General features: G+C 58.2%; 1 protein-coding gene across 1 annotated transcript; it reads left to right on the top strand.

Moving 5' to 3' along the window:
- Positions 1 to 1,211: 1,211 nt before the first annotated feature.
- On the top strand, positions 1,212 to 11,650 carry SERPINA11 (serpin family A member 11). The gene is made up of 5 exons (XM_045823151.1): positions 1,212 to 1,353; positions 4,353 to 4,977; positions 7,291 to 7,558; positions 10,437 to 10,584; positions 11,304 to 11,650. Exons 2-5 carry the CDS (start codon positions 4,356 to 4,358, stop codon positions 11,505 to 11,507), a joined length of 1,242 nt encoding a protein of 413 aa, XP_045679107.1. The 5' UTR covers positions 1,212 to 1,353; positions 4,353 to 4,355; the 3' UTR covers positions 11,508 to 11,650.
- The last annotated feature ends 1,814 nt before the right edge of the window (positions 11,651 to 13,464 follow it).

Here is a 13,464-nt window from a genome sequence, read left to right as displayed (position 1 = left end):
GTCCAAGGAGGAAGTTAGTTTGTTCCTTAAAAGTCTTACAGCTCTTTGACCCTGATTCAAAATAGACCTGCAGAGTTCCTTGTTATCTATTGTTCCTTACTTCCCTCTAATGAGTACTGTACTTTACCTGAATTATTATGCAAAACGAGCCCAATAAAAGCAGGTTTGGACAGTAATTTGGCACGCTCCCCACTAGAGGGGGTGACCATCCCGCCCCTACTTCTCCACAGAAACTAGTCTGTCTCTGTGCATGTTTTTTCTTGCGTGTGTTTCGATGAGCCATCTGCAGCGTTCCGTGATCACTGCTGGCCGGTGACCCACGCATCATTCCATCACCTAAAGATTCACTCATAAAAAATACTCGTTTAGTTCTGGGCTTTGCTCTGGATCGGGGTGCCCAACCTTCTGGTGTCTCCGCGCCACACCGAGAGAAGAGTTGTTTTGGGGCACACGTTAAATACATGGTGACACGAAATCCCAAAACCATCTCATCATGTTTAAGTAAATTTACAGCTTGGTGTTGGGCCGCATCCACAGCCATCCTGGGCTGCGTGTGGCCTATGGGCCACAAATTGGACACCACCACTTTACCTCTTGGGTGACAGACACATGGGTGAACAAGAGTCAACAGTCCACGTTATGGGGCTTTCAGTATGGCCGGGGAAAGGTTCTGCTCTATTTTCTGAGTTTCCATCCAGTTTGTTTTCTGTGCGTGGCCCATGGCTGGTCGGAAGTATCAGAAAGTACTGAATGGTGTGGTGTGGAGGGAAGGGCTTCGGCGGGGTGGGGGGTGGCTTCACCCCCCACCCATCCCCCAGGGTCCACGAGAAAGTCGTTGAACTTGGCAGAGCCGCCGTCTGTAAAGTGGGGACGACTGTGCCTTTCTCACATCCTTTTTCCCCAGTTTTACTGAGAAGCAATCGACACGCATCGCTGCAGAAGTCGAAGGCGCACAGCACGGTGGCCTGGGCGACTCCTGCTCTGCGACAGTGGCCGCAGCAGGGCTGGGTCACATCTCACATTGTTATTGCCAGAGAGGGTCCTCCAGGAATGCTGCCTGCAGCACACGAAGCACCCCTTTGGCGGGGTGGCAGCCGAGCCACAACCCCTGCCGTCAGCACCCAGTGGGGAGCTGCTCAGACCCGGCAGGGGGCAGAGCGCAGCTCACCGTGTGCAGGGCGGGCGGGCAGGGCAGGCACTTTGAAAACACAGGTCCCTTCCTGTTTGCTGCGCGGCGTCTGCACACCGTTCCCGGAACTGACCTGACAAATATTGACTAGGCTGCTGCGGTCTTCAAAGTCGCTCTCCTGCGGGTCAGAGGCGATGTGGTGCTGAAGACCAGGGCCCGGGCTGGTGAGTACCCACGTCCGCCAGGACGAAGGCGGGCGTGGCAGCTGCCTCTCTCTCTCTCTCTTCCTCTCTCCTTCCCCCCCCTCCTCCAGCTAGGTGGCAGGGACGGGAGAACTGAGTCCCCTGCAGGAAAAGTGACACGATGCACAGCTTTAGGGCTTGCAGCAGGAACCTCGGGTTGTAACTGACCTTGTACGGAAAAAACTTTGTCTTCCAATTTTTGGGGAGAGGAACTCTCAGTATTCCTGGCAGTCAGACAAGAAAACAGAACAATACAACCCAAAGCAAAAGGACAACACCGTTGTAGCAAGTTCACTAGAACCTCTGCTGCATGAGAAGGTCCGTCAGAGCCTTAGTCTGGACCTCAGATGGTGCTCCTGCCTCTGAATGGTTCCTCCAAATGCACGACTGGGACAATCACACCTTGTCTTCAGGTTTCCCGTAAGGATTTAGCTAAATGTCATGGAGCGAGTCTTTCTCAACAGGTGGCACGTGGACAGGACCATTTTCATCACACAAGTCTGTTTGGCATTTCCAGAGCTTTCTCTCTGCCACTCAGCTCCAATCACATGCCCTTCTCCCACCCCCCACCCCCACAAGTGTTAGAGCATCTCTGGCTGCGGGCCTGCGCTACAACAGACTGCATACCCCCACCACAAAATAAACAATGAATGGGAACATTACAGTCATTAACGGGGTTCTTCATTTCCCTCTGGGATCTTTCCGGAAGAGGAAGAAAGAAGGAAATGGGACAATCATACCCAGCTTTGGGAGAAAGTGGGGAACATTGGCATTGCAAGCGCTCCCTGTGCAGGGGGGGCCCCACACACTGCAAGGCTTGTAATGCCCCCCCCACCCCACCCAGGGTAGGCATTGTCATTTGCATTTTGAAATGGGGACAGGCAGTTCACAGTGGCAGGGCCTTGCTCTCGCCCCAGCCCCGCTCACAGGCCAGCCCCCCCCACCCCCCCCCCCGGGACGAGGCCCCTGCAGCAAGCCTGGGAGCGCCCAGTGCACAGTGGGAGGGAAACGGCGGTGAGCCCAGCGGCCCAAGCAGAGTAAGCCTGAAGGAGTTTTGTCATAGTCGTGTGTCTCACGTTCCCCAGAGGCAGGCCGGTTTTTAAACTGCCCCGAGTCTTCCCAATCCCCCCTCAAAAGAAAGCCCAAGGTGAACGGCAAGGGTCTCGGAGCGAGCCCGCAGCCAGCTACGGCGGAGGCCGGGGGACATGGCCATCTGCCGCACTTTGACCGGGGCTCGAGTTTCAACATAACTGATAGCGAGGTTTCAGTGACCCCTCCTGACAGCTGGGACTTGGAGCCCCGGGCACCACAAACCTCCTGCAGGGACACGGCCTCTCCCTCCCTTCCGTGGTGTTTGTGACGGTCCAGAGGCCACGGGTCTGGGCAAAGGGAGCTGATGAAGACACACACGTTATCAGGGCAGGCGGACGCGGTGGGTGGTCAGCAGTGAACGGCCGCCATGGGATGGGACAGAGGGGCTGTCAGGCCTGAGGGGAGCAGGGGACGATGCTCTCCCTGCTGGGGACATCACGGTGAGGGACTGTGAGTGGCCGTGTGGCCGTGCGTTCCTTGTGAGCTGGGGGGGCTGCGTGGAGACCCCGAGAGGGGAAGGGGGCACCAGGGAGGGGCGGAGCAAGCAGGGCCAGGCCTTGTCCGTACGGCAGCGTCCACCTCGAGCGGAGCTGCATCCCGGCCCAAAGCAAGGGATGTCCTGCTCTGCACCCCTTGACCCCCTCGGGGCAGAGTGAAGGCTCTCCCGGCACGTGCGTAACTCGGAGCACAAGAGACAGTTAGTTCGCTGGGGCTGCCGTTACAACGTGCCACACACTGGGCAGCTTCCACAGCAGAAGTCTGTTATCTCCTAGTTCTGGGGCAGGAAGTCCAAGGTCAAGGCATCGGCAGGGCTGTCCCTTCTGAGGGCGAGGGAGGACCCGCTCCAGGCTGCTCTCTGAGCTCCTGGAGGTTCGCTGGGATCTTTGGCTTCCGTGGCTCGTAGACGCCTGCATTCATGTCACGTGGCGTTCTCCTGAGTGCGTGTCTCTGTCCTCGTGCCCCCCTTTTATAGGGACACCAGTCCTATTGGGTCAGGGCCCACCCTGCTCTACATGACTTCATCTTAACTAATTCCATCCGTAGTCACCCCATTTCCAAACGAGTTCCCACTCCGAGATAAACGGGACTGGGACTTCTGCACATGAACCTGGGCTGGGAGAGATGCAACTCGACCCAGAACAAAAATCTTCCCCCAACTCCCTGCTCCAACTACGATGCAGTTTAAACCACTGCCTGTGACAAGAGGCGCAGGCGATGACAAGTCCGATGGAGGCAGAGTTGACCTCTGGTCTCCACCCCTAGGCACCACTCATCTCTGGCTGCACCAACTCCCAGGAGTCACCCTCACCCACAGGGTCCCCAGGACTGACCATTCAGGGCCACACCCTCCCCGGCTTCGGAAGACCCCAGTGCAGAGGTCAGGCCTCCCTCTGCGAGGGTCTGTCCCGGAACCACACGTGTCACCGTCTCCCCTCCGACCGGCGAGGTCGTAGTTCATGGCCACACCTGGGTACGCGGGAGGCCCCGCCCCACTCGCCGCCACGGGGCCCTGAAAGCACGCTCCAGAGTTTTTCACATCATCCCGATTCTTGAAACTTAGTGTGTGACTGACGGAATGGCTGGAAAGAAGAGAGATAAAAGCAAGGGAGGAAGGGAGGGAGGGAAGCCAGCCCACGGACGCTGTTTTCACAGCCCAGAGGCCTTTCCCGGCAGCATCTTACAGACCCAGCGGTGTGTGGGCAGACACAGGGCCGCCGCGCGGCCTGAAGCCCTGGGGGACGAGTCCGAGCCCGGCCTGCTGGCCCCCACGCACCCTCTGCAGGGCCCCCGGGGACACCCGTGGGAGACGGTCCGCACGTGAGGCTTGTTGTGGAAGCAGTGGGGAGCCGCACGGTCATTTCCAGTGACGTCCAATGTCTTGGTTTCAGAGGATGGGGCCGGCGTGGCTGTGGCTGCTGGGAGCAGGGGTCCTGGCCTCTGCGCGGGGAGATACGAGTCCGGGGCTGCCCCGAGCCCCCAGCGGCCCGCTCTCAGAGCCAGCGCCCGCCCACCACCACGTCACGCCCGCCATCACCAGCTTCGCTTTGCGCTTGTACAGGCAGCTGGCGGCGGCGGCCCCGGGGAACGTCGTCTTCTCCCCGGTGAGCGTCTCCACCGCCCTGGCCCTGCTCTCCCTTGGGGTCCCAGCTGACACCTCGGCTCAGATCCTGGAGGGCATGGGCTTCAACCTCACGGAGACCCCGCAGGCCAGCGTCCACCAGGGCTTCCGGAGCCTCCTCCGCACCCTTGACCTGCCCAGCCCCAAGCTGGAGCTGAAAGTGGGCAGCTCCCTGTTCCTGGACAAGCGGCTGAAGCCTCGGCAGCGCTTTTTGGACGACGTCCGGGAGCTGTATGGCGCCCTGGCCTTTTCCTCGAACTTTACCGACTCTGCCGCCACCGGGAGGCACATCAGCGAGTACGTGAAGAAGCAAACCTACGGCCAGGTGGCAGGTGGCCTCCCGGAGCTCACCGAAGACACGCTCGTGGTCCTCCTGAACTACGTCTTCTTCAAAGGTGCGTGCGGCCCCGGGCAGAGTCGCCGCCGTCCCCTCCCTCGGCCTCAGCCCTGCCCCAGAGAGGGCCTGTCTTCGGGTCTCTCGGCTGCTTCCTGGGGCACTCACCCCTTTATAGTTAAACAGTGTCCTTATACACGGCCTTGTGATTGATCAACACTTGGTTTCAATACTCACTCTCACTTCTGTGTTAATAGTTCAATTTTATTTTTTTAAAGATTTTATTTATTTATTTTTAGAGAGGGAAGGGAGGGAGATAGAGAGACATCAATGTGCGGTTGCTGGGGGTCATGGCCTGCAACCCAGGCATGTACCCTGACTGGGAATCGAACCTGTGACATTTTGGTTCGCAGCCCGCGCTCAATCCACTGAGCTACACCAGCCAGGGCGAATTCAATTTCTTTTTAATGCCCCCGGACCCCCTTCCCTTCCTCCCACCCTCCCCAGCGTCAGGCTCTGCCCGCGGGCCAGGGCGCCTCCTTCTCACCCGGACGCACCCGCCGTCAGCCCGCTACGTGTGCGTACGGAATCACGCGCAGGGCACTCGGTGTGCTCTGAGATTCTGCACGAGCGCGGTCACACCGTGGTGCTGTCTGCACCGATGTCTCAGTATCCTCACCGCAGCCTGATTTATGCAGACGGGTCGTTCTGAGTGTTGCAGTGAACGGGTCACACGTTAGGGTCCATTTTTTTCCCCGCTTCGGTTATTTCCTGAATTACATGCAAGTTCATACTTTATTCATTTTTTTTGTTTTTTGTTTTTTAGTTTTTTAGTTTTTATCTCTTTTAGTATTCCAGGACCCCATCCAGGATGGACATTACACATAGCCGTCTCATCAGTTTAGGCTCCTTTGGCTGGGACAGTGTTTCAGACTTTCCTTGCTCTTAATAACCTTGACCCCTGGGAGGAGCGCTGGCCCGGTAGTCTGCAGAAGACCCCTCAGCTGGGACTTGTCTGACATTGCCCCGTGATTGAAGCTGGGGTGAGAGGGCTGGCGGGGGGGGGGGGGTCATGGGTCACGCACCATTTCCCACCCTGAGCAGCTCACAGCCCCACGTGCGCTGGAACGCAGTGAAAAGGCCATTGCAGCTCCGCAGGGAAGCGACACTCTGCTTGAGGAGGGGCGGGTGCCGAGGGGCTCCTCCAGAGACACGGAGCCAGACTCGGGGGGGGCAGGGGGTGGGCGGCCCCCAGAGGAGAAGGAGTCTAAGCTGGACCTGGGGGATGAGGCAACGCAGCTGTGGGGGAGGCAGAGGGGAGGCGGTCAGGCGGGAACGACAGCAGGTGTCCAAGCCCAAGCTGGAGAGACGCCACCGCACGCTCAGGGGACAGAACAGGAGCGCCGGGAGCTGCGACCGTATGGTGCGCGGGAGCGGTGCAGAGAACCCGAGACCTTCCCTGTGTGACCCCAGGATTACCGAACAGCTGGAGGCAGGGCAGTAGCGTCGTGACCTCTGCTTTCAGAAAGATCAGGCTGGCTACGACTTGGAAGACGGAGGAAGGGTTGGAGAGCAGAGACAGGCTAGGCAGCCTCGGGTAGAGTTGCGGCTCTGGAGACAGAGCCGGCAGTGCTTGGTCATCCGTTGGGTGTGGGCAGGAGGCACAGGCTGAAACAGGCCCTTCCCCCATCACCAAGACCAAGTTGGGGTGGGTTGTGGTTGGAGATTGTAAGTAGAGAAAAGATACCACACCCATGGACCAGACCACGACCACCAAATCCTGCATTCCCAACTACACCTTAGTGGGCTGTTGCATTATATATTACATTTTATTAACTAAAAATTTTTCAGTTTGAATATTGGGGAGTTGAGAGGTAGAGAGTGGCCCTCCAACTCTGCGTTGAAGGTCACTGCTGTGTAGATGCAGCTGGGGTCAGGTCTCCACCCCCCGCCCCTCCTGCTCTGCCGCGGAAGGCTCTGCAAGAGGAGAGTGTTTCCAGAAATTCGCAGGGACTCCACTCCTCGTCTCTGACATGGAGAATGTGACGCTTGCTTACAATTAGTTTTGGTGGAGATAGAAAGAGATAATGCCTCGCACATAGAAGGTGCTAGTAGAGTAGATGAAAACACCACCTTTCCACCTCTTGAAGGTTAAGGTGCTCTGAAATGGGATAAAATCACAGGCCATTAGAGCACAGATTCTGGGGACTTGCTCCGGTGGCTGAACTGAACCTACATCTGGCCTCCCGACTCTGTGTCTGTGCCACCTCTTGCCTCAGACTTGCAGACCCCAGAGGAAGTCACTGAGCAGGGTGGCTCGGTGCACATCTGGCCAGAGCGTGTTCTCATGGTTTTCTGGGTTTTGTGTCCTCAGCCAAGTGGAAGCATCCTTTCCATCGCTACCAGAAGCAAGACAGCTTCTTTATGAACGAGAGGACCCCTCTCCGCACCCCAATGATGCACCAGAAGGAGATGCACAGGTTCCTGTACGACCCGGAGATGGCCTGCACCGTCCTCCAGATAGAGTACAGCGGGAACGCACTGGCCCTGCTGGTCCTCCCTGACCCGGGGAAGATGGAGCAGGTGGAGGCCGCGCTGCAGCCCAAGACCCTGAGAAAATGGGGCCAGCTGCTCCGGCCCAGGTGAGGGACCAGGCAGGAGGACTCTGGCCGGCCGCATTCGAGAGCCCAAGCAGTTCTTAATCCAGTTGCAAGAGTCCGACCCCTCGGTTAGGCTGACCAGCTGCGATCTCGGGCCACTTTTGTGCCTTTGGGCCTCAGCGTTCCTCCCTCCACTGTGAATGGAGGTCGTGACGACTGTCACATTGGGCCGTTCAGGGGACTGATCGAGCGAACGCACACGGAGCGCGGGCAGGGCTGCCTGGTGCGTGAGAAGGGCTCCCCAGGTAGAAATCGCCACGGCCCTCCCGGCATCTCTCCGCCCGGCCTCCTTTCCTCTGGCTCATCCTTTTGTCTGCACCATAGTTCACCACCGGAAGGCAGTTACGTGTGGCCAGAAAATCAGGTCAAGGACAGTTATCAAGAATAATTATGACTCCCACCAACCAGTGTGTATTTCCTAAAAATTTCCTAAAAGCGCATCTTTTTTCTTTTTTTAAGATTTTATTTATTTTATGTTTTAGAGAGGGGAAGGGAGCAAGAAAGAGAGGGAGAGAATCATCAATGTGTGGTCGCCTCTAGGGCGCCCCCTACCGGGGACCAGGCCTGCAACCCAGACACGTGCCCTGACTGGGAATCAAACCGGTGACTCTCTGATTCGCAGGCCTGCACTCAATCCACTGAGCCACACCAGCCAGGGCTAATAGTGCGTCTTTTTTCAATTAGAACATTTCTTAAAGCAATTAAACAAGAAGAGCACTGTGGACCCAGAGCTCCCGTCTGATGGAATCAAGGTCCTAACCCTTCTCTCTCTCACCTGCGTTCAGTCAGTGGTTTTCTCTCAGTAGTTTCGGTCTGTTCCACTTTGCCTACATCCCCCTTTGAGAGCCAGCTCTTTCTCGGGGTGTATCTTCTTTTATGGGGCACCCCGGGATGAATGAAATTGGGCCTTGAGTCCTAGTGACCTCTTGCTGCACAGCAAACCACCCCAGAACGGCATGGCTTGGCCAAAGCATCTGTTCTCTCTCTTGATTGTGTGAGCGGACCAGCCTAGCTGGGCAGTTCTGACGGGGCAGGGTGAGGGGTTGCTGGGGGTGGTCTCCCCTGTGCCTGAGTCAGGGGATGGCTGGGCAGGGGCATGGAGACTCCCCTACTGGATGTCTGGTGCCTGGGCTGGCGGCAGTCACAGCTGAGGCCTGCGCAGACGTCTCTGTCCCCACGCAGTGTCTCCACGGAGCCGCTGCTCTTCTGCACAGGGACTTGGCATCGCTCAGAATGTCACGCGGCAGCTCGGGGCTCCCGGGGCCGGCCCAGAGGACAGGAGGTGAAAACCGCTGCTCTCCCCTGGCCTCAGCTTGCAAACATGCCTGCGGCCACACCCCTTCGGTCAGAGCAGCCACAGAGTCCACCCAGATTTGAGAGGAGGGGGCACAGGAAACCTCTGAGGGTCATCGCTAACGTGTGCTTGTGTTAGCACAGAGATTCAAGTGCTGCACACGAGACACAGGCCAAGGGCGGAGGCCGGGACCTAGGGAAGTTTCCCTGTTGCCCGTGACTCTCCGTGGCTCTGGTCAGTTTCTGGTTCGAACCCTGCAGTCTCAGGCTCCCTTGGGGTGAGCCTGCCCCTCCCACCTCACACGAGGAAGTATCACAGAACCTTCTAGACCAATACATTTCCCCCCACGAAGGGTCTGTTCTGACCTCTTTCAAGAATCGAAACCAACCCAAGGTACTTTTTTAAACCTTAGATGTGTCTCGTGCCAGAATTTTAATAGAATAGCAGCATTTTAATGGGATTTCAGACATGAAAAGCTCAGACCAGCAGGTTGCCCTTCCTCCGCTCGGCTGTGAGGGAGCTTGGCTGGCCTGGGGGGTCAGGCTTCCTGCTAACTGTCCATGAAGAATGCTCACGCTGGTGGGACGCCTACTGTGTGCTGGGCTGCCCGCCCGACACCCTTCTGCCAGACTCTACTCAACAGCCCCTCGGGGGGTGGGGGGCTGCCCTCCCAGGGCTGCCAGTGCCCCACCTGTGCTTCCTCCTTTCCACAGTTCAGCCCCCACTTTAAACGGCCCCCACTGCACTTGGGCATCGGGCCCTCGTACCGCCCCCAGGGGTGAAACTGAGAATGATTCCCTAACCTGAATTAGGACCTCTAGGCTGAATTCCTCAGCAGCAGAAGTTTCCCAGCTGGTTGTTAACTAGCCGAGCTTGCAGATGCCCTGGTAACTGTCAAACAATACGTTAAAAGAATAATCCCTATGCGTTAAGGATGGATTTGCCCTGTGTCAGAAGAAACTTGGGAATTGAACCCAGGAAATGGGCGCTCTGATGGTCAGGGCATGCCGGGAACAGGAGGGGGTTGTGCCCCGTCTCCCATCAGCTCCCCGAGGCTCGGACGGGTACGAGACGAGGATGGCTCGTATGAGGGGTTGCCAGTAGGTGGGTTTAGGACAGAGCTCGGAGCAAGGCCAGTGGAACTTGCTGAGGAGTCTGGCATGGAGGTAGGAAAACGGTAGCAATGTCTACCCCACGCGGTGCTACGTGGACTCAGTCAGGGGTGCTCTGCAAAATCCCTAGCCCGGGGCTGGGCATCCTGACAGCCCTCCCTCAACGTGCCCAAGAGGAAGACAGAATGGCCGACCAGGGGTCTTCTCGGTTCCAGACACGAGAGATTAAAAGGGGTCTCTGAAGGGGTCACAAGACGTCTGTCAAGTCTGGAGGCAAGGGGTTTCGGAATGTTTGGGCTGTGGAATGTTCTGGCAGAGCAGGTAGTGTCATGCGAAGACTGGTTCCCCTCACTCTGGGAAACCCGTCTTCCCCCCAAAGCTCAGGCCACCAGCGCCGATGGCAGGAGCGCGGGTAACGAGACAGCGGCCCCTCTCTGTCTGATTCTCCCTCCAGCCTGCTGGACTTGCACTTGCCAAGGTTCTCCATCTCCGGGACGTATAACCTGGAAGAAATCCTCTCCCACATTGGTCTCGCCGACATATTCAAGCTAGAAGCTGACTTATCAGGAGTCGCTGGCCAGCCCAACATAACCATCTCCAGGGTAAGCCGGTGAGCAGGGGGCAAGACTGGGAGCTGTCCTTTCTCCTTGGACATGAAGTATATGTTTCACAGCAAGTCCCCCTCTCTCCGTCCTATTCTGGTTCTTCAGTGCCACAGTCATTAAGGCTCCTCTTCCTGGGCAGCTCCCTTCTCCCCTCTCTCTGTACTCTTCAGAGCGAGCACAGAGTCCCGAATAGAGCAGGCGCCTATCTGGGGTCGTCCACAAAGCCGTGCATCCCCAGGTGTGGGCCTAGCTTTGTTTTTATTCCTTGCACGTCTTCCTGGGACAGGCAGTGATCCTCCACCTGCCCAGGTGATGGCTACAGGGATCAGAGGGCACCACAGGCAGCCGGTCCCCTGAGCTCACTTTAAAGGTTGCTGGAGGCCGAGCCAGGCGCTCCAGGGAGGAGACTGAGGCCGAGAGAGAGAGCGAGCGCAGCTCGCAGTGGAAAGTGGCATCGGGCCTGTGCTACATGCACCCGGGGGCTTGAGAAGCGTCCCTGAAGGTTGCTGCTGGGTTTCTGCAGCCTGGTGGGAGCTCAGCAGCCCTCGGCCTTGCTGAAGCTCACCTGTCCCCCACCCCATTCCCGTCAGGGAGCAAATGCACCCTCAGGGTGAGCCCCCAGACAGGACAGAGGAGGAAGGACGGGGAGAGGAGCAAGATAACACAACAAAGGCTAGAGTGTCCTGAGCGGTCTCTGCCCTCTCTTCTGCTTCTAGGTGTCACACAGAGCCGCCATGGGCATGAGTGAGCGGGGAACCAAGGCAGGGGCTGCCTCAGGCCTCCTGTCCCAGCCGCAGGCTCTGAACGCGACATCCGCCCCACAGGTGCATTTCAACCGGCCGTTCCTGGTGCTGCTGTGGGAGGTGGCCACCCACAGCCTGCTCTTCCTGGGAAAAGTCGCCAACCCGGCCGCAGGGTGACACGTGGGAGGCCCGGGGCTATCTCTCCCTCCCCTGCCAAACAGGAAGGCCAGCACCAGCCCCCACTGCGGGCTGATGTGAGGACCAGCTGGTCCTCACATCAGGGCCACGATCCTAATAAAGGTGACCCTGTGTTCTGTGAACACTCGGGGGCGATGCTTACAAGGAGGGGGACTCCCTTCTACCCACTCATCGTACCGTCTCCTCGAATCTGGTCGGCTGGGTCAGAGAGTTGGAAATGAGAATAGCTTCATGGAGTTGCCTCCTGGGAGATGGTCACTACCCCGTTGCCATGGTGGGTCTCTCTGGGGTGTCTGTCCCCTGGGTAAAGGTGCCAGGGGAAGGCACAGAGGACATCAGGAGAAAGAAGGGAGCCTCTCCCTTCACAGTGGCCAACGTCGGCTGTACGGAAAAGTGAGGTCGTCCTGAAACACCATTGCCTGACGCCAGGGGCTCGATGGCCTGAGAGGAGAGGGGGCCAGGGAAGGCGCTCTGGACCCTGCTCCATGAACAGAAGGGTGCAAGGATGGGCCGATGCACGGGTGGGCCGACCCCACATGGGAAATCGCATGCCCAAGGCCAACCCCAAGACCAAAGGAAGGGGGAAGGTCACTTCGGCCAGGCGGCCCTGCGTGTAGGCCAAACACGTGGTTAGTGGGATGGCCTGGGGGCGGAATCTGATCGCAGTGGAGCCTACTTCCCAGGTCACAGCCCCACGCCCACACGTGTGCCCTGCAGTCTTGCGGAGGCACCTGCCTGACGCTGGTGGGAAAAGCAAAGGGATGTCAGCTTAGCCGCATGTGCCATATTCCACGCATGTGACAATACCTGTCCCCACGGTAAAGTCGGTGCCAGGAGCTAGAGGGTGGCTGTAGGTGGTGCGTGTCTAGGAAGCAGTCATATCCCCAAAACGTCAGGGGTAGAACGTCCCCTCCCCCAACGCCCACTCCAAGCAGGGGAGGCCTGCGTTGGGTCTTGAAAACCAGGTAGGACTCACGTGAGGGGAAAGAGGTTAAGACGGTCTGGGGAGGGTGGGGAAGCGCTCCGTGGGCAAGGCCCCCGGGGGAAGAAAGAGGAAGGTGTGCTCTGATAAAGCAAGCGAAGACCAGTTTGGCAGCAAGGGCAAGTTCACGCAGGGTCGCAGCAGAAGGCAATGCTGGAGAGGCACTCGGGGTAAAAGGCTGGAGGGTGTGCACGCCAGGGTAGAGGCAGCGAGCGACCTTTGTCCCGTAGGCAGTGGGGATGATCTGTAGGCTCGTGGGCAGAAGGGGGTGGGGACAAAGAGGTGACTGGCAGAACCACCGGATGGCTGGACGTGGATAGGACCGAGTGGGGTGAAGCCAGGGTGAGGGGCTGGCAGGGACGCACCACACTGCGAGGTCCACCCTGACCGCATGCCCCGTTCCAGACCTTCCCGCAGCCCCCTCCACCAGGCCACCCGCGCACACGAGCCCATACCCCAGCCAGCCCCCCTTAACCCCCTACAACCCCCACCCCCCGCCCCGCTGCTCTGCCTGATTATGGGGTCTGTGGACACCACGTTTCTTATTTGAATGAGTACTTACATTAAAGTGTGTGGACAGACATTACATGGGGCGCGCATACTCCCTGTTCCACACGGATTTGTTGAACACCTACTAAGTGCTGGGTGCTGTTTTAGGCCGAGGCAGCAGAACAGTGAACACAACAGACAAGAAGCTCCGCCCTCGTGTGGCTCGCATTCCCGTGGGGAAAACAGGCAGCAAACAGCACGAGTAAGTGCAGGGCTGCCCGGGAGCAGTGAGGGCCAGCTCTCCGGACAAGAACACACTCACTGCAAGTCCCGTGATGCACTGGAAGGCGCGGCCGGACCCGCTGTGGAGACCAAGCGGAGCCCTTGGCGGTGAGGCCGGATTTAAGATGGAGAGTACAATGTGTCCCTTTGCATTCCCCGTCATCTCTTCTGTTCCCTCAAGGT

Source organism: Phyllostomus hastatus, unplaced genomic scaffold (genome assembly GCF_019186645.2).
Source record: "Phyllostomus hastatus isolate PE091 unplaced genomic scaffold, TTU_PhHast_1.1 phas_scaffold_501, whole genome shotgun sequence".
NCBI lineage: Eukaryota > Metazoa > Chordata > Mammalia > Chiroptera > Phyllostomidae > Phyllostomus > Phyllostomus hastatus.
This window is presented reverse-complemented; position numbering and strand designations above follow the sequence as displayed.